At 40.2% G+C, this 19,757-nt stretch overlaps 1 protein-coding gene across 1 annotated transcript in view; it reads left to right on the top strand.

Annotated features, from left to right (window-relative positions):
• The window catches only part of agbl4 (AGBL carboxypeptidase 4), a 242,999-nt gene that overhangs the window by 149,353 nt on the left and 73,889 nt on the right, over window positions 1-19,757 (top strand). The window contains exon 6 of the mRNA XM_041040554.1: window positions 12,819-12,858. Within this exon, the coding sequence (XP_040896488.1) occupies window positions 12,819-12,858 (40 nt within the window). The remainder of the gene's footprint in view (window positions 1-12,818; window positions 12,859-19,757) is intronic.

The raw sequence follows: 19,757 nt of genomic DNA, 5'->3' as shown, positions 1-19,757 counted from the left end.
AGGACCATCATCCGCTCCTGAAAGCCTGTTTGGATTGCTGTATATTTACATTGTATTTGTGGTGCTATAGCATATTTGTACATCTGAACTCAGCATCTCCCAGACAAATCCTCCTCTCAGGATAAGCCAGACTGGACTCTTCCCTTCCAGCCTATTATGTACATCATGTCTGGGAGTGTGCTGCTTTTAAGAGAAGAACAGAGCCCTTAACAGCTTTTAACTACTACCACATAATTTTGGCCTTGTTTGATTGATTGATTAATTATATTGTTAAATTTCAAATAGCAACTGTCGATACTGGAACTACGTTACATTTGGCCAACAGTGTAAAAAGCTTTGAGGACTCCTGATAGGCTGAACAATTTCAGAAGGATCCAGTATATAACATGTAGTATTATATGTAAAATACATCCTATATCATTGTATTTTTCCTCTTGTTAATGAAATAAGACAGATGCTACTCTATGTCTTTGTCTGTTTGTGCCAGTGTGTTTGCATGCGTGTGTATATGTAGGGTTATTTGTGTTGGAAAAAAATCAGGAAGAAGTATAGCTGTCTATCTGTGTTTGTGGTGGCTGCCAAAAAAGGCCTGGGGAAAAGTATTGTGTGCACAGACACACACATACACACACAGATCATAATGCAGCCTCCATGGGGCCACTTGGCATGTAGCCTTTCTTGTGCTGTTCTGTAATGTGATTTGTCCTGACTATTGACACCCCAAAATGCCCTACTCTCCCCCCTCAACCCCTTGTTAGCCCTCACCCACACCACTTCATCCCCTCTTCCAATTTCCACACTAACCCAATTAGCATCTCGTCAATAATGCTCAGCATTTCATTTTGCTGCTTTAATTAACAAATTCAATTTGCTCGAAACTGCTGTGAAAACAAATTAAAAGCACGGCAAATTAAAAGCCCTCAGTTCCAGCGGATATAGCTAAGGTGATTACAGATGCGTCAAATGACTGTTTTCTTGTTTGTTTTATCTCAGGAGAGGAAAAGAGACTCCTGAGAGGAGGGGAGACCTTGACTGAAGTCCCAGGGCAGTGTAAGATCTGGAAGTGCAAGAGAGGGGAAAGTAGGCCTGGGAAGATGGAAGTGGGGAGGGGCTGGGGCAAGATTAGTGTTGGTGCAACCTTTACCACAGGGAGGCTCCACTACTTATTAACAACATTAACTGTCAGAGGAAATAAACTGTTACTTACCAAAAATATACAGTATATTAATGTAGTAAAATTCTGGCTAATGCTACAATAAATTGCTATACTGGATGAAAAATATTCCTGACACCTCAGACCCTTAATCCATCTTTGCAGGTGGTAAGGCCCACTGAGAGGTAGCCACCATACATTGTGGAGGGGTTGGCCAACTGACACGCCCTCCGTAGAGGAGTAGGTGGGAGATGTTTTTTTCATATACGGGTAGTCATTTGTTATATGAGGTAACTGAGGTAGTCAGAAGGCTACAGTAGAGTGCACCAACTGAATGAGATCTATCTGAAATGCTAATGCCACATGCTTTCTTTCTCAACTTCAGTGTGGCGTGGAGGCTATTGCAGTAGACTGACAGGCAACAGCACTGGTTTCTTTTTTAAAAAAAGAGGATTGGAGGGCTTCCCTTTTCCAGTTATCACTGTGCTCAGCCTCCACAGAAACCCCAAGATTTTGTCCAGTTTTTAAATATCCAATTTTGGATAGAGCAATGTGGATTCTATCCGAGTCACAGAAGAGTGGACCACACGTTCTCAATATGCTGCCAAGGAGTTGAGAGGGTTGAGTTTATTGCCCAGAAGATTGCATGCATGCTCTTTGCAAATGAGAAGTAACTCAGCAGTAGTTCTGGTGACTTCATTAGGGTATGATTTCTAGTGAGTACTTGAGAAGCTGATTGAGAAGCAGCTAAATTGCTGGCCAACATTTTCAAGTCTACTTAACCAGTCCCTTTACTTTCCAACCTTCATCTAAAGCCACAAGCCCTACAAAGTAACCAAAAGAGCAAGGCTGTGGAAACAGACAGCAGAAATTAGTTTCCTTTGCAGTTGAGCCCAGACAGTGTTGGGGCAGGGTCATAGATATTCAGAGGGATCTTTGTATTGAAAGGAGCCATCTGAGATAGTTCAGTCACCTGATCAGAATACGTCTTAGAGGCCACAGTTATCTGGGTATATCCAACCAGGAATAACCCCCAGGGCAGAAACAATTATGTGGAAGGGTTAACCTATCCCATCTAGCCTGGGGATGTTTTAGGATCCCTAGGAGGAGCTAGATGATTGGCTGTAGAGAAGGATGTCTGTATTTAGTTTACTCCCACCATGACCCCAGACCAGATGAGTGGGAAAAATGAATGCATAGAAAGGTTTTAGAGAGCTAAGAGTGTAACAATATTATATAGTGATTTAAAAATGTCCCTGATTGTGTTATTAGTCATTGTATTTATTACATTGCAGGACTTACCTCATGGAGTAATAATCTTAGTTAATGTGATAGGACCTTACTTGATCCAGCAACTCATTTTATGAGCAAGAGTTCAACTTTTGAATCTGCTCCTTTCTTCCTTCTCTCTGTGTTTTCTACCTCTCTTCATTCTGTCTGCCTGCCTCCTTTTCTTGTTTGAATGAAACTGATAGCCTGGTTGTCTGGCCGCCTTGGGAAACACACAGGCCTCAAGATTCCCAGCAATCAACAGAAAGGCAATGCCACATATAAGATCTCATTCTGGCTGCTATCCCTGTCTTGCTCAATGTCTACACAGACGGGTTATACATGAGTAGACTAGACATGCTCCACGACAGCACTACTCAACCTCTTGACCAGCCCAGTCCGCAAACACACACATACTCACAAAGTTAATGGAACTGGCCATAAGCCAGGTACCTGTGGTGGTCAATGCAGCTTTGTTTAGCTCGGATGTTAAATTGATTTTTAGGCTCCAAGTCCCACAGCATTGGCAGCAAGCTGACCCTTCCTGACAGAGTGAGAAAGAGAGAGGAAGACATACTGTACAGCATAACTTTCCTTCACTCTTTCACTTGCACACGGTGCTTCTTGTGAGCATGGTTTCCTCTTGTGAGTTTGTCCTCTTCAAATGAGTGTCCTTTGAACATCATCCTGCTCCGTCAACATTTTATTTTGTCATTTCTTATCCCACTTTCTGATTCTAAGCTGTGATTAGAAGGCACCAGACACCCAACAGTGCATCCATCTGGTCCACACATCAACATCTGGACAGGGTGTTTGCTGTTTTGACATGGGGTAGAGACACGCACTTCTCTTGCATCTTGCAGTTTAATTGTATGTATGTGTGTGTTGTTCTTGTTTGCTTGCATTTGTGTTTCAGCGTGTCCCTCAAACTCTTTTCACCCTCCCTTTCTCTCTTCCACTAGCAGCTAATTATTGTCCCGCTTAATTACCAGTAACACAGCAGTCCAGTCTGCTTCAGCTTTAAAGCACTATTCAGCACTCCATTCCGATACCTGATTGAACTCGGCTAAATGGAAAAGTTGTGCTGGAGAAAACGCTTTAGTCACACAACATTTTGTTTCATTTCTTTTCTTATATGTCTCTCACTGTCTGGTTACTTGAAGATAACAGACATTTGAATTTGTTTTGGGGGATATCATAAAAAATAAAAATAACAGGTTTTGAAATGGAAAAAGGCAGCAAGGCAGAAGAGGGGAGGATTGTTTCACGGCCTGCACACATACACATTCACCACTCTTGTTGGATCCATAAAGGCAATAAACCAATAGGAACATACACGTCTCCTGACCTTCAGCTCCAATTAGGCCCTGAGGAGAGATGGGTGAACTTTTCAACCTTACATCTTGTCAATTGATACTCCAGTAGGATTGGTCTGAAGACAGGGAGATCGGCAAGTCGGTATTCAAGTTCACTGCTGTGCAGGAGCATAAGTTTCAGTTTCAGTCACAAAAACCTTGTAAAAGTTTGTTGATGTCTCTGAAAGTTGCTCCAAGTCCCATGTCGAAGAATCTCAGTTTCATTTTCCATCACTCACAGTTCATTTAAGACCCCTAACAGAAAATGATGGAAATGTAAGACTGTAAAACCAAGTTGGATCTTCCACTTTACTACTGGCATTGAAGTGTTTCCTAAAAATAAAAATTTAACACACACCAGAAGAGACTACACACTCTAATATAATGGAAAGGCCACTCTCTTAAACTTGTTGATGAAGGACAAAGTGGTTTCTGTTTTTTACCATGATCCAAGACCTGTAGTAAACCAGTATTCATTCACATCGACAAAGCAATAACATGAAGAAAGAGACATAATTTCACATGAAGTTTTTTTTTTTTTCACATTAATTTCCCAGCAGACCCTTTAGGAAAATAGAACAGTCCTAAAGAAGCAAGCATCACCTTGTAGAATTATAAAAGGTAATCTAGTCCAGAAAACAGATATGTCCAGTACGATATGTTTTAAATGAGTGCTGTTCTTGGCCAGTAATCAGACCCAGTAATGTTGGAACAGCCAAGCCTTGATCTCTGCTCAGTAATGCTGTGGAGTTGTCCTGACTGTGTGTGTCTGCCACTGAGCGGACATTGATTCAACGTTCTCTGGTAAATACCAGGTCACTACACCTCCACTCCATCAGGCAGGGGTCAATCACAACCCAATGGGGAAATGATGTTAGGACAGAGTGTGTGTGTGTGTGTGTGTTTGTGTGTGTGTGTGTGTGTGTGTGTGTGTGTGTGTGTGTGTGTGTGTGTGTGTGTGTGTGTGTGTGTGTGTGTGTGTGTGTGTGTGTGTGTGTGTGTGTGTGAATGACAGAAATTGTGTGTACAGGTGTCAAGTATGCTATCAGTGTCCTCAAGTCATTGATTGGTCCCCAGTGTCAAGACGCTGTCATTGATTCTTTGCCAGGTCACAGAGGAAACTCTTGGCTCAGCAGGGGTTCTTAGGTTACCCATTAGTCCACGTGTATGTACACACACTCACATGCACAGTCATAAACTGGCACACACTCAGTTTCTTTTAAAATATCTGACAGATATGACAATGCATAAAGTGGATGGTAAAAAGAGAACTCCACAGTTGATGTACACTTGGCAGCACTTCTTGGACTAGACAAATATTATGGGATCTTTTACATCTTATTCAGAGCTAGTCTAAATAAAGAGAAAGAGATTTGTTCTCCAGTTGACTGTCACAGGTGGTAATGCACTCGTTGAATATTGATAACACACCCACATTAGTGAGGCCACACCCAAGGTCACCCTAACCCTAGAGTATGATGCTAAGGGGACATTTTACCATTTCGTTGACAACATTGTGCTGGGCTGTGCTTAGCCAAGTTATTGCTTTCAAAGTAAAAGTTGTGAGTATTTGAAGACAAGAGGAGCACCATGGTCATACAGCCCAGACCCATGGGGTTCTTGTTCAAAAAGCAGGTGACTTGACAGACTGCCTATGACAGAAAGAAGGAGGAAAGGGTCCCCACAGCCAGCTTAGCTGCTCTTTTAATTGGTCTTCATGAATATTTAATGAAATCAAGATGGAATTGAATCATGTCTTTTAACTGCTATGTGAAAAGGCGGTGGCGTGGCGTGAAATGACTTGGTGCGTGTGTCTGTATGACCATATGCATATAGTATGTGTGTGTGTTTGACTGCGTGCTTGCATATTCATGTGTCGGCTGCAGCTACATGTATTATCTGTTTCATGCCTGCTGTTGTGCACATTATCAGATTACTGCAGTCCACGGTGTCAGGGGGTGTGTAATAACGGCAGCAGCAGGGAGGATTGTGTACCCTGTGCAGGTGGCCGCGGCTGTCCTCGCCCATCGCTCAAGAGGAAGCTGCTCTCTGCTCTCAGAAGGAATAAATCTTTTATTTGGTTTGTTGTATTTTTAACCAAGGGCTCCTGGTCACGCAACAAAGCCCTGTTCTCCATTCCCTCTGCTCCATGCTCTCTCTCCTCATCTTTGCGCTCCACAACACACATACGACACTGTCATGCAAAGTGCAGACATGATCACATTTTGTTGGCAAGTAGACATTTTCCTATAGAATTTAACTAATAGTGATTTTTTTCTACCTTTAGTGGGAAAAAAATGTGCATTTTTCAAAAAAAAAACATAAAAACATTGTCAGTCTGGAACTATTACTATATTTATACATTTTGCTGTTTTAGAAGCCTTACATCATGAACACCTGTAATCCTCTTACATTATGATGCACTCAAATTTAGTGATCCAGACAGCCACACCCAAACATGTTTTAAAACACTCATCCCATTAGCTGATTCTTACCTCACCTCCCCTCTTTGTTTCCAAGGGATGATGACTAAGATGCAGTTAGACACATGGATGAGTAAATAAAACAGATTCCCTTCTTACCTCTAGATCAGACTAGGCATTGTGTGTGTATGTGTGTGTGTGGTGGTGGTGGTGGCGGGGTTTTAGCTGTGTGAGCATACACAGAAGTAGTGACTCAGATGAGGTGATTGGGCTGTTTTGCCAGATGAGGTAAACAGCAGGGCTGAGATGAGAGGACCAGAGGAAGATGGAAGATGAGTCAGGCTGTTGACAACCTTTCTCACATACCCCATCAACTACTGACCATCGGCCTGACCATGGATAGGGGGATGTTTGAGTGTGCGTGTGTGTGTGTGTGTGTGTGTGTGTGTGTGTGTGTGTGTGTGTGTGTGTGTGTGTGTGTGTGTGTGTGTGTGTGTGTGTATGTGTGTGTGTTTATGGGTCATGGGTCACAGGAGGCAGCATTGGGACTGGATGCAAATGCCTGTTTCCTGCATGTGAGCTCATCAATAGAGCATAGGGTGTAAAACTGGGATCACAGCTAACAGCAATAATTAATGAAATTAGCAAGCTGTAATGCCAACATTGCATTTAGACGAGACAGGTTACCCAACATACACATATTAAGCAATGTTCATTCCTTGATGGGGCTATTATCATTATTTTTATATTAACATTTGGATCACATGACTACTTGTACCTTAAAGAGGTTGTTTATGGAGAAGAACCCATAGAGAATTACCTCCTGCCTCTGCAGTCCCCCCCAGCTCAACAAGTCCTCCAACCTATATGACCATATGGGTCATATGGTCATATAGACCCATACGACCCATAGTAGTGTACCAGCCGAACACTGGAAATGAACTGTCTCCTGCATTTTGTTAACCCATCAGTTCACCCCAACCTCCTCATAACACGGACATTGTTGCCCTGTATACTGCCCTGAACTTATGCCGTTGCATATGGGTTGCATTTTGGGTCATAGGAAGACAGTCTTCCTCAACTCTGTTGAATGTTTTAGTGTCTTTTAGCTCATTGTTTTGGCTTTCTGGTATGCAGTTTTAACTGTTTTGGTTCACTCCCCCTGTTCTCATCTGCATAGTTTTTGGCAAAAGACTCTAAAAGCTCATTGTATACTAACTGCTCAGCACCAAACAGAAGACAGACACTGATAACGACTAGCTGGGGAACATAATGGAGCATTTAGCAGATGAAAAGCCACATGTACCCCTCACAGGTTGTTCGAGACCAAAGACAGAGCTAAAAGAGGAGTGAACATTGAACTGGTGGCCAGAAACACAAATAAATGCTAATGTTGCAGCGTATCAGCTGGTTAGGCAACCGTTTGCTAATAAGTTTTCCATATCAGCTAAAAAAGAGATGATATGCCTTTGTTGTGTTTAGTCCTTGTTTTCCTTCCACCAAGTGACTGGAAAATTAGTTTTTGCAGGTTTAAACTTCAACAACAAACTTTCACTGTTGGATCCCATGTAGGTATATTGTACTAGATTATGGTGATAGCAGTGAATGCAGTTATTATAATAACTTAATAATAACAATAAAAAAATAGATAATGAATAAAGAATAATGAAAGTAATAGTTCTCTGGAAATAAACCTTCCCACACAGCATAATATTTCTCTGCTAATGGAGGTTCACTTTAATAGTATTCCCATCCCCAGTTACATCAAGTTCCTTCTTAAAAAAAAATCTGAAAACTGTGCACTGGATGGTGGCTGTGGCAGTGTAATTTAGCCATATTGACTTTAAATTAATTTGAAATGAGCTACAAAATGATGGTTGGGATTTTAGTTACCCTCTTCCCCCTCTCCCCCACAACGGCTCCTCTCTCTCTTCTCCTTCTGCTTCCTCACTCTCTCTTTTGTGTGTGATAACAATCAGCAAATATGAAAAGTAAATTCTGGAGGAAATGTTGGCAAATGGGTTTTGGGTAGATTGTGCATGAATATTTAATTTAGTTATAAAGTAGGGGTTTAGTACATTAATGGTTTTTCCACCGCTGTCACTCCATTTGACCCCCCCGGTCCCACCCACATTAAGATGGTGGCACAGTCTGCTGTCTGGTCTGCTGATTGGTTCTGTTAATGACTGTATTTATACTGATTAGAACATTATAGATTTCTTTAGGGGGGTGGCGGTTGTCAGAATCATATTAGAATGCTATTTATTAAATTTAAAAAAATCTAGTAATATTCAAGAGAGACTAATAGAAACTAATAAAATATAAAGACATTTTTTGAGAAAGTGAGTAGTTTCAGTTTTATGTTGTTTTGAAAGCCTTTGCAAAATTACATATTTCCACCTACAAAGGTAAACATCTTTATGAGGACCTGCACTCATGAAACATTCAAGAATAGACACACTGATGTTGGCTTTCTGGTCAGGTTATATACCTAGAAAACTAAAGCTTTATTATATACTCATATAACACTGTGGCTATTTTAAGATAATTCAGGACTCCAGTCGCTTGGTCTATATCAATGTTGTTTACTGTGCTTCTAGCAACAGAGCCTCAGAGTCCATGCTCGCTGGCTAGACTACTGTGACAGCTGGAGCGGCCATCACCTCTGGCTCCCAACTGCTTCCTTGTTTTCTGACCTAATAACACTTTAACTGGCAGGTTCAGGTCCAGATTCACCTGTGGTAAACATCTGTGGACTTGAGTCAGACAGTTTTTTTTGTTTTGTTTTGTTTTGTTTTGTTTTGTATTGTATTTTGTAAATAATGATTTAACCTTAAAGCCATAAAAAAAGTATAATTTGTGTGGCATTCGGATACCAAAAGATATTGAAAATCATTTTATTATCCTGTGCAGTGAATCCCAGCCACCTAGTAGTAAGTATATATAGTAGAATTAAGAAGGGTGAAATTCGTTATTGATTATCAGTTAAATCAATTAGTAACATATGCACACTGCAATTGGTTTAAGCTGTTGTGTGTTTGCCATTATGGCAGTGAGAGGGCATGGGCCAGCCACTCTGGCTTCAACCAGGGTGTGATCCCTCCACTCTTGGCTATGTTTGATAAAGATTAATTCAATCCTATTTTCTGCCCTGAAATGCTTTTGCTAATGTAATTCTCCCAGTGTCAGATCCTCCCTCTCTCCCTCTTTGTGTGTCTGTCTGTCTCTCTCTCTGCCTCCTAAAGAACACTAAGCACCTTATCCATGTTAAGGACTAACAAAAGCAGCAGGAAGAGAGAGCAGTGGTAGCGTGTTGTAATTCTCTACTACAGATTCATTATCTGTGTATAACTACTGGCAGACCTTTCATCTTCTGGTTACGGACTGAGTGACTTTGCGTGTGTGCATCAGTGTGTGTACATAAAAATAACTTGTAGGGATTTGAAAATAGATTTTAAAATGCTGTCAGGTTTAGAAATTCCATGGTCCTTGGTATATTGTGGGTATACATGTGTGTTTTTCTAATTCCGTACATCTGCAGTCATCCATATTCAATCCATAATCTTAAATGAGAAATAATTTTCAAATTTTGCATTAGTTTTCAGTCTACCATAGTTTGACTTGCAGAAATCTAGAGAGCCAGTAGAGGGTGCTACATAATCCAAGTTATAATTTAATCAACCTTTCTGCTAATACAGACTACCACTTGCACAGGACAGATTTGCGTTTCTTTTTATCGGTTACGATTACTTTGTTATTGTATTTTATAGTGTACAGTGTCCTCTCTGCATGTCTATTTCAGGACTGAAAAAAAACAAGGTAAAAGTAGGAACATTAAAAATAAATCTGGAAAAAAGAGATTAAAAAGTGAGAAATTTAAACAAAATAATGCCAGTGAATGAATGATAATAAATACTATGTGAAAAACAAGTTGAAATAGATTATTTTCAGTTTAATTAATGCTGTGCAGACATAGGAGAATGTGCTAAAGAAATCTCAATGTTGTGTTTATGCAGAAACATATCCACAAACATATCTGATAAATTTATTTTCTGGTGCAGTAAAGATTTTGGTCTGGTTGTTCTAACAGCAGCAGTGAGAAGAAGTAGAGGTGTAAATGATTCTCTGTTGTTAGTGATTCCTGCTGTGGCTCCATATCTGACTGACTGTAGAGTCAGCGGTCTCCACAGGTGGTAATAACAGTGTGTGTGTGTATGCGTGTGTGTGTGAGTGAGTTAGAGGTTGGGGGTGGAGTGTATGTGCGCGTAAATCTGTGTGTGAGTGTGTGTATGTGTAGCAGTGGAGTGTATGATCTCAGCTTGTCTGTGTCTCATGTTGTCACAGTGACCTCTACTGCTTACATGGTCACCCGCTCCAGCATCCATACCACAACACACAGTGCACTAGAGGCATGAATTCCGGCAACTGCAGTCCATGCAGTGCTTGTATATGGGGATGTGAGTGCGGTAAGAATCACACTTTAGTTAAGGCCAGATAAGTAAATCAACCTACAGATAAAGCACCTTTTGGCTCCAACCTCACAAATTCTTGTATGGTAGTGAAGCATCTTTCTTTGAAGACTGCTTTTCTTTTTCTGGGTCCCCTATGCTGGAATGACCTTCCCTCCTCAGTCCCAATACAAGTATCTGTAACTCTCTACAGTACTTGACTGAAATCTCAGCTCTCCATAGAGCCCCTTACTAAACTCTCCCTACATTTTGAGAATTACCACTCCCACATCTTTCGCATGAACTTGCAGTAATTTGCTCTATAAAAGTATTTGGTCTGTTTTATTAAGCTTTACCTTCATTCCAACTTTTTTTTACTGGGAGAAATTTTACCAGTGGTGTTTTGCACAGGGAAAAAAGTGTGACCATTTCTGCAGCTTCCTGAAACCGACAATCCGACATTTACACCGACTTGAAGCAGTTATTGGCCAGCTGTGCGGTAGTGAGAAAGCAGGCAGAGTTTGAGCTTCTCGCTTTTCCTCTCATTTTTCATTTGTTGCACAACTGTTTCTGGCACTTTTGGCCGTTCAACTATAAACAGTTTTGATTTCAGATAAGGTCGGACAACACACCACACAAACTAGTTCTTTTTGAGCAGAAATTTGCGTCTCCCAAGTCCCTCAAATTTATGGAAATGCAATCTTAAATAACCAGTACTCTTTTAACATGACATATAGGGAGGACCACACCCTTATATGACCTAAAAAGACATTCTCTTTCTTATCTTATTAGACTGTCTTAAACTATTTTTGAATGATATAATAAATGTCAGAGTAATGTTGCATTCTTTACTCTTACTACAGTGTTGGTGAACTTGTGTTTAAAGTTATTCCATCTCTGTACTTAGTGAGCCCCTTTCCACTCATGTTGTGTGTTAGAAGTCACTCTGAGTAAGAGCATCTGTTAAATACTAAAATAAGTGTTTAGTAGCCTATCAGAGAGTTCCACTCCAAGCAACTCTGTATGTGGGCAGAGAAGGACTCCAAGTATGTTGAGAGTCTCTTTGCTTATCCCTCTCAGCAACTGGTTAGTATGGTGCTTGAATATTAATGAAGTCTGGTCCTAAAAGCTGCTTTGACTGTGACCTAGCCATACTGTGTGTCTCTCACGCACACACACACACAGACCCTTCATCCTTTCCTAGGATGTGAAGATCTTCTTTCCTGAGGGACTGGTAGATGAGGAGGGCTGGGGTGTTGATTACTGCAGTGCTCGACAGTCAAGTGTGTGTGTGCCTATAAGTGCATGTGTGGAGAAAGGCAGCAGGTTAAAGAGAGGGGTAGTCAGCTAGCACCTCCTCTAGACTCCTTCTCAGCTGCTGGAGACATCAAGTGTAAAATTGCACACTCTTTTAAACACACTCCATCAAAACCCACGGGGTCACACACACACACACACACACACACACACACAAATTTGTACTTCTGTCTTTGTAAGAACACTCATTGACATAATGCATCCCCTAGCCCCTTACCCTAACCTTAACCATCACAAGTGAACATATATAACCTTAACGCAGCACCTTATTCTAACCTGAACCCTAAAACCAAGTCTTAACCCTCAAACAGCCCTTTGAAGGTGTGTCAGAAAGTGAGGGACCGCCAAAATGTCCTCACTCTGTAAGGTCTGTAATTGTAAACTGGTCCTCACAAAGGTACATGTTCAAGTGGACACAAACACAGTTTTCCATACTACTTTGAAAATTTGATGTTGAGCTACTACAAGGCAGAAGTACTTGGAAGTTGTAAAAAAAAATGCTTTTTTTTGTTTTGTTTTTTTTTAATTAACTGTAAGGTGTGATTGTGTTTCTGATTGTGTCTGGCTGCCTGCCAGTAGTCATACAGCACAGTTGCTCCTGCACAGAAATATGCCCTGCACATTTAAAAAAGACACAAATTAAACATACCATATGTGAATTTAACTACTATCCAGTGCAAAAGGTAAACTATCATAATCATTACTGAGCAAACTAAATCAATATCTGATGTGTGATATTGATTAATAGACTTTAAGCAAGGGTGTATGTTAATTAGAGTGATGTTATGCCTGATAATTGATAAATAATAATATTTTAGGACATTTGTCTAACTGTTTTCTCTTTTTCTTCTAGCAACAACGGCGGCTAGACCTGTTAACCATCACCAACTCTGGTAAGTCCCTAAGACCTTTTGACTTCACTCTCACGCACCTCTCTACTTCAACACCACTCCACCACCACTGATATAAAACTGTTCTGTGATGCTGCCATTGGAAGCTCAGTATCAATATACTTTCCTTGTTGTCTTGTTTGGCTTGATATTGATTTCACAGTGACATGCCTGTATGTCACCCAAGTATTTTCCTCTAACCCAATTCTAAATGCTGAAAGTGTTACATGCTGTTTTCTGGACGCTTTTCTGGACACACACACATGACCGCACATTTGGGTAGTGGGGCAAACACAGATAAAACGGTGCTTGTGCTGTGGAAAACCCTGTAGCAGAGCGATTGCTGATTTGATGGTTGCTGGTCAGTTGCTTGAGCATGCTTTAAAGGATGTTGACTTATGATGTGATGTGTCAAATATCAAAGCATTTGCTTGAAGCTTTTGTAATATGATAATGTGAAACTCAGAAATTCAGCTGTAGTCATAAGTAGTCATAAGGGCAAGCGTGTGCCCCCCAAGTGTATTTTCAGGAAGTATGCATACGTCCCCATGTGTATGTATGGATGTGTGTGCGTGTGTGTGTTGAAAGGTTAAGTCTTGTACAGCATATGGGAGACTTTGTGCTCATGTGGGATGGTTAAGAGATAAGTCAACATGATACAATAATTGTCTCAGTAAACATCCACTGTCATGATACTTAAAAAAAAAAAAAAGAAAAACTCCAAAATTTCCCTCTGTCATAACTAACATTTGCGTGACTGTTACTTGTACTTACAAGATTTGTTGATATTTACACACATTTATTACCTTCAGATGGTATTTTGACTCATAGTTGTCAGCCATGTTGATTAAGACATCAGAGCCATTTAATATGTTTGTTTCGATCTAAGTAGATTATTAGTGTTTATTAAGTTTTTTATTATACTCTCATTATGTGTGCGACACTTGATTGCAGTCTCTGTGTTTTGGTGTGTGCTCTCTCTCTTTTTCTCTCTCTCTTTCTATATATATATATATATATATATATATATATATAGAGAGAGAGAGAGAGAGAGAGGGAGAGAGAGAGAGAGGGAGAGAGGGAGAGAGAGAAATAATCCACAACTGTTTTGACAATTGATTAAATGTTTCTGCCATTTTTAATGCAAGAATGCCAAATACTTGCTTCTCATATTCAGTTCAGCATTTACTGCTTGTCTTCATCATGCAGCATATGATAGTCAGACATATGTTTCTATTTTAAGTTCCAGTTTAAGGGTGTCACTTTGAGTTGTAATTGGTGTTTTTCACAACTTTTTGTCATAGATTGAACCATATATATTATAAATCTAATGCAGTATATCTGAACAGCACCCAGTTGCTCATGTACACGCAGATACAGACTGCTACACTCACACATATTATAAACTCTATCAACACAACTTCAATTATTTATTATGTCCCGCTGAGATGTTGTCATATACAATCTTGACTCTCTCGTACAAAGTACTTGAGCTCTGCTGAAACACATTTATTTGTAAGGAACATGGATAGAATATGTTCAGTTATTGTTTATGAGCATATTGCAATGGTGTACTCTTTAGGGTTTCATTTTATTTTCTTTGTGCATATGAGAGGTATATGTGTAAAGTTTGTGTGGAGTACTTTGAATTGCATCCAATACGCACCTCAAACTCGCAACATGTAGTAGTCAGGCACGCATATGGTGCTTCAAGTTTGACTGGATGTGAAAACGTGTCAGAAAGTAGTTGCACTGTTCGAAATTTATGCCAGTGTCTTAGAGAGGCAGCTGTGAGAGCGAGGGACGCACTGAGATGAAGAGCAACGAGGAAATTCGAAAAACTAGGGAGGAGAAACAGATGGGGACGGCAAGGAGGATACAGAGACCCATATGTCTAAAGTATCTGGATGATCTAATATGCTTTGATTAGAATAATGCATATGTGAGGCTCACGGAGACCGGGTTAATTTAGCAGGTTTACATTGCAGCTGTTCCTCAGGCCCTGGGTAGAGGCAAGACTCACCCCCTGGCCTTCACAGTTTGACAGAGGGCAACCAGAGAACGAGAAAGGGCAAAGACGAGAAAGGATGTGAGAGAGATTTTATACAAACACCTTCTACGGCCAAGCGAGGAGAAATAAGGGAGAAGGATTAGATTATCATGTAATTCTGTGTGTACGCAACGACTGATTGCAACTAATCTTACATCTGAATGTTCGCTTACTGGTCCTGTTCCTAGGCTGTTGATGTAAGGATTTGATATATCAAATTAAAATTGTACTTTAGTACTAGTAGGTCAGTACAACTAGATGAATGTGTCCTGTTTTCAGGAACAACATTAATATGAAACATGCTCTTAGTGTATTGTAAATATACACAGATATTACAGAAGGAAAATATTCAGAAAAAAATGAGGAGGAAGTTTCAGTTAATGGTTTTTGATTCACCTCAACTATTAATACTAAAAAAAAAGAAAAATGTATGTGGCAGTATATGACCCATATGTGTTTTACTTAGATGTGACTCATCTAGTGAGTCTCATACAAAAGCCTGATTAATGTAGTGCTGCAGAGAAATTTGTTTCTCTGCCCTTAATCTCTGTAGAGGAGCCCTGAACCTGGTTGGTCAGTGGATTTTTTGGTCAGCTCATGGAAGAGCGTCGGTGGTGCTGCATTTTGTCATTGTCACAATGACTGAGCTCTCTGCAGCAATTTTCATCCTCTTTTTGTGATCTGTAGGCTGGTAACACACACTATTTTCACTTAGAGTTGGGTATAACTTATTATATGGGACTTGATAAGACTGTGGAGAAAACTAACAGTACACTGTCATACACAAATCAACACTTCATTCACCGTTCTGGGTGAATACACCACTTACTGGGCTACTATACTTCTTTGCTTCTTATACTCGAAGCTTCTTAAGAAACACTAGAAAACAAAATCAAGTTCTGAATAGATCTGAGTCAACAAATAGGCCACTGAGTTTTAGAATCGTGCACATAGAGAACAGTCGCAAAAATTCAGTTTCTTTTGTTAAAGCAGCTGCCTCTTTAGAGGTCTGTGTAGTGCCTCATTATCAGTATAAACTGAGAGAAAAAAAATATACATAAAATGAAATCTCACACGGCAAAATAAGAAAAAAAGGGGAAATGAGTGCTTTGCAAAACCACTATACTTGCCAAGGTTATTATGAGTTTGTCTGCTCTTTTTTCTTGGTTAGCCAGTATGCAGCATCAAACTTTAGCACCCCATGGTCTCATAACCTGATAAGTACAGAGGGGAGAGTATTGCTGCAGAGCTTTACACAGGTAGTGTGTTGCATAAGCTTACAGTCGGGGAATCAGTAGAACTACCCTCCTTTAGGGTTTAGTTTGCACCCATGGAGAGGTTCTACATACACTAAAATAGCTTTGGATCATTTCTCTCTGTAAGGTTCCCTCCTCTGACCAGTGTAGAGCTCAGTGCGCTGTGTAAATTATTGCAGGTCATTATTCAGGCTGTTGTTACGTGTGGCCTTGAAGGGAAGTCTATTATATTCTTAACTTGGCAGACATATTTTATCCTGCCCTGCTGCTTATTACTATTCACAGTAGGTGAGCGGACATGCACACACACAGACACACACACACACACACTGAACATGGTGAAGGTTATTATGACGGCTGTATGAAGAGCAGGTGAGGCTTTCAGATGAATGATTCTGATAGGGAAACACAGGCAGGACACCCTCTCCTTCTCCCTGCAGATTAAAGGAGTTTCCGCTCCTTCGCTCCCTTTCTCCTTGTCATCCTCTCAACGGCCTCCCTCTCTGATGTTGGCACATCTTCCTCTGCTCATTTGAGCAACACCCGTTATCTTCTGTTATTTATTAGTGATCTTATTTTATCACATTGCCTTTGTCCTTTTGCTTCTGCCCTTTTTATGTTGTATTATTCTCTCCTTTCTCTGTCTTTCATTCACCTCTGTTCGTCTCGTCTTCAGAGCATGGACAGCAGGGGGAATCACAGGGTGTGAACAAACTAATAGGCTCAAGTGGCTTCATAACATGCTGCGTGTGAGAGAGAAAGAGATTTGATGAGGATTCTGCCCCTGCTGCTCTGTTGGCCTCTGTTTCTAATGGCATTCATTAGCTTCGCTGAAGAATGATTCACACTTACTTGTGTATTCACACACATGTAATTGAGAGTATGCTTTGCATATACCAGTAGATCTGATATATATGTGTACACACACCGGAGAAAAAAAAACAAAAAACACAGTACGTCTTTACTCTCTCTTTCTTATTTCTCACACACACACATACACACACACACACACACACACTCACACATGCACACTCACTCCCACACACAGACCCACTCAAACCTCACTCGGCCTCTTTAATTGGACACTTGAGCAGCGCACAGCTGCATCTGGCTCCTGTTGAACACAGCCTGACATTTCAGACTGCTGACCTTTCCAGCCCCGCCACAACTAAATAATGATTAGTCCTGGCAACTGTTCCACCACAGCAGCAGCCAGGTACACACACATGCACACGAGTATGTACACATACCCTATACACACACACACACACAGGTGCAAACAGCACAAAACAGAACAACAAAAACACCTGCATTGAAGGCTTTGTCTTTTCACAGTGAGAAAATGGGGTGCAGACATTGATTTGAGAGGCCATTGTCATTCCTTTGGCTTATCGATTAGATTGTCCTTTTCCATATCTGCAGTCGGCACCCAATAATGTGTTGTTCTAAATTAACTCTGCTTGCCTCTGTTTAGTTTCTCCTTTCCCCTTTATGCGCTCTCAGCATTACAGTGGAAAAAAGGTCAATCATATTCATGAGATCTGGGCAGATTTGTGAAGATGGTTGTGTGTGAGTGTGTGTGTGTGTGTGTTCTTGTGCACACGCTTTTAGGTTTGTGCACACATGCGTACAGCATGTGTGTGCATGTCAGGAGCAATGAAGCCACATGGAGATAATAGGCAGTTCTCAGATCTCTCCTCTCACTTTCTTCTTTTTCACTCTATCACTTCAGTCTTTGTATCTCCATTTCCCTGCTGTCTCTGTCAGAGCAGAATAGAAATGTTCTTCATTAGAGCATCTTTCTACAGATACTCTTTGTGTATGTTGCTTTGCTCCCTTCAGACAAAGCCACTGTACATACTGTATCTCTGAGGTCAGAGGTTGCGTTCAGCTATTCATGCTCAGAAGCTGTGTGTGAATCTTTCATTCTACACAGTGATACTGTGGAAATTGAAGTTTAACATAATAAAGGCATGAGTATACCTACAACATGGACAGAATTATGAGGTATGGAGTTACGTCCCTACATGATGAAAACCACAGTTATTCAAGCCTTATTGTTTCCATGGAAACAACCTGGTCAGGGCATATTTTCTAAACAAAATCTCAGACATGGATGCAGGAGGGAATAACAACAACAATTTGCAGTTATTTATATTTTTGAAAAACAAGGGTCGTATCTTTTTGGTTTTATTCAAAAGCTATTTTAAGTACATAAACTGTACAAACCATTCAGACAAAGTTACATTGCACAGTCTTAAATAGCTTCCCAGATTACCATTCTTTCCCACAAGGGCTTATCAAATAGCACAGCCAACAAAACTGAATATGCAAGTAAAGTTTTTCTGGTAGTTTTACTTACACATCACAGTAACTGATGTACCCAATTCTAGTAGTTAGTGATTGATATAAATATAATTGTCTTGAAGGAAGATACATCTTTATGCTAGAATCCCTCATTATTCAGCAAATGTGTTTACCAGCTACATTATGTCAGACAAATCCAGGTAATTAGCCATGATTTACAGGTCAAAAATGACATCATACAGTACACTTGAGGACTGAGCTCACATTTGCTTCAATTCCACTTGCCAGGAGGAGACACAGTTAATAAAACAGACACAGCATTAGGAAAATAAGGAGCTGTGGAAATTGGTTCGGCTGTTGTTAGCCAGTTATTGCAAAAACCTCCGCCATGTGCAGCAACCTTGTTCTCTGCCTACATTACTTAATATGGTCAAGTAAAACAAGCCAAGCACTAGCCTTCATAAACTGAAATAAAAACAAAAAGTAAATTCTATGGGGAAGAAAACTACAACTGAAGTAAAACCTTCATTGCTTGCAAAAATAAAAGGAAGTTATGAGCAGGGAGAATTAAGTTTTCAACTTCCATCAGCTTTGCTTTCTCTCCTATGAAGTACCAGCATGTAGTGTCTCAACATTTGCATAACGTGTCAGAAAACAGCAGAATAAGTTGAAGATTACTTCGAACTAAATTGTCTGCTTTGAAAGTGGGGTCAACAGAGTTTTCTCTAATTTACACAATGCACCAGCCTGGCCTTCTCTCAGCCATTTAATAGCTTCCATTTCTTCAGATGAAAGTCTCTGGGCAGTCATCCAAACAATATAGTGATATATCACGTATTTATGTCTTTGTTCTAGTGGCACTATTGTTTTGAATATGATGTATTTTTCTTTTGCAAATTGCACTCATGGAGTGCTGTTGTGGTATTGGTGTAGTAAGAGTTTCCCTCCCGCCTCTAAATCGTGTGAAATGTTTGTTTCATGAAACACAGGACGATTATTTAAACTCTTTGTGTTGGTACCATTTTTATTTTACTTTGAAGAAAACACATTTGTGTCAGAACATGGATCTTTCTTTCTTTCTTTTTAATTCGTACAGATGAATGAAAGTTAGCCCCCTTGCGTGTACCAATTTCGTTTTTGGTTCAACTGTGCAGACTTTAATCAGCCAATCTTTATTTGTCAGACCAATCCCCCTTTGAGTTAAGTTGAAACATGAGAAACCTACACTCATTCATTAAGCTCTTATTTCCTCACTCATTTACCCACATCTTTTTATAACCATTCATCTT

Source organism: Toxotes jaculatrix, chromosome 6 (genome assembly GCF_017976425.1).
Source record: "Toxotes jaculatrix isolate fToxJac2 chromosome 6, fToxJac2.pri, whole genome shotgun sequence".
In the NCBI taxonomy this organism is placed as follows: Eukaryota; Metazoa; Chordata; class Actinopteri; family Toxotidae; genus Toxotes; species Toxotes jaculatrix.
This window is presented reverse-complemented; position numbering and strand designations above follow the sequence as displayed.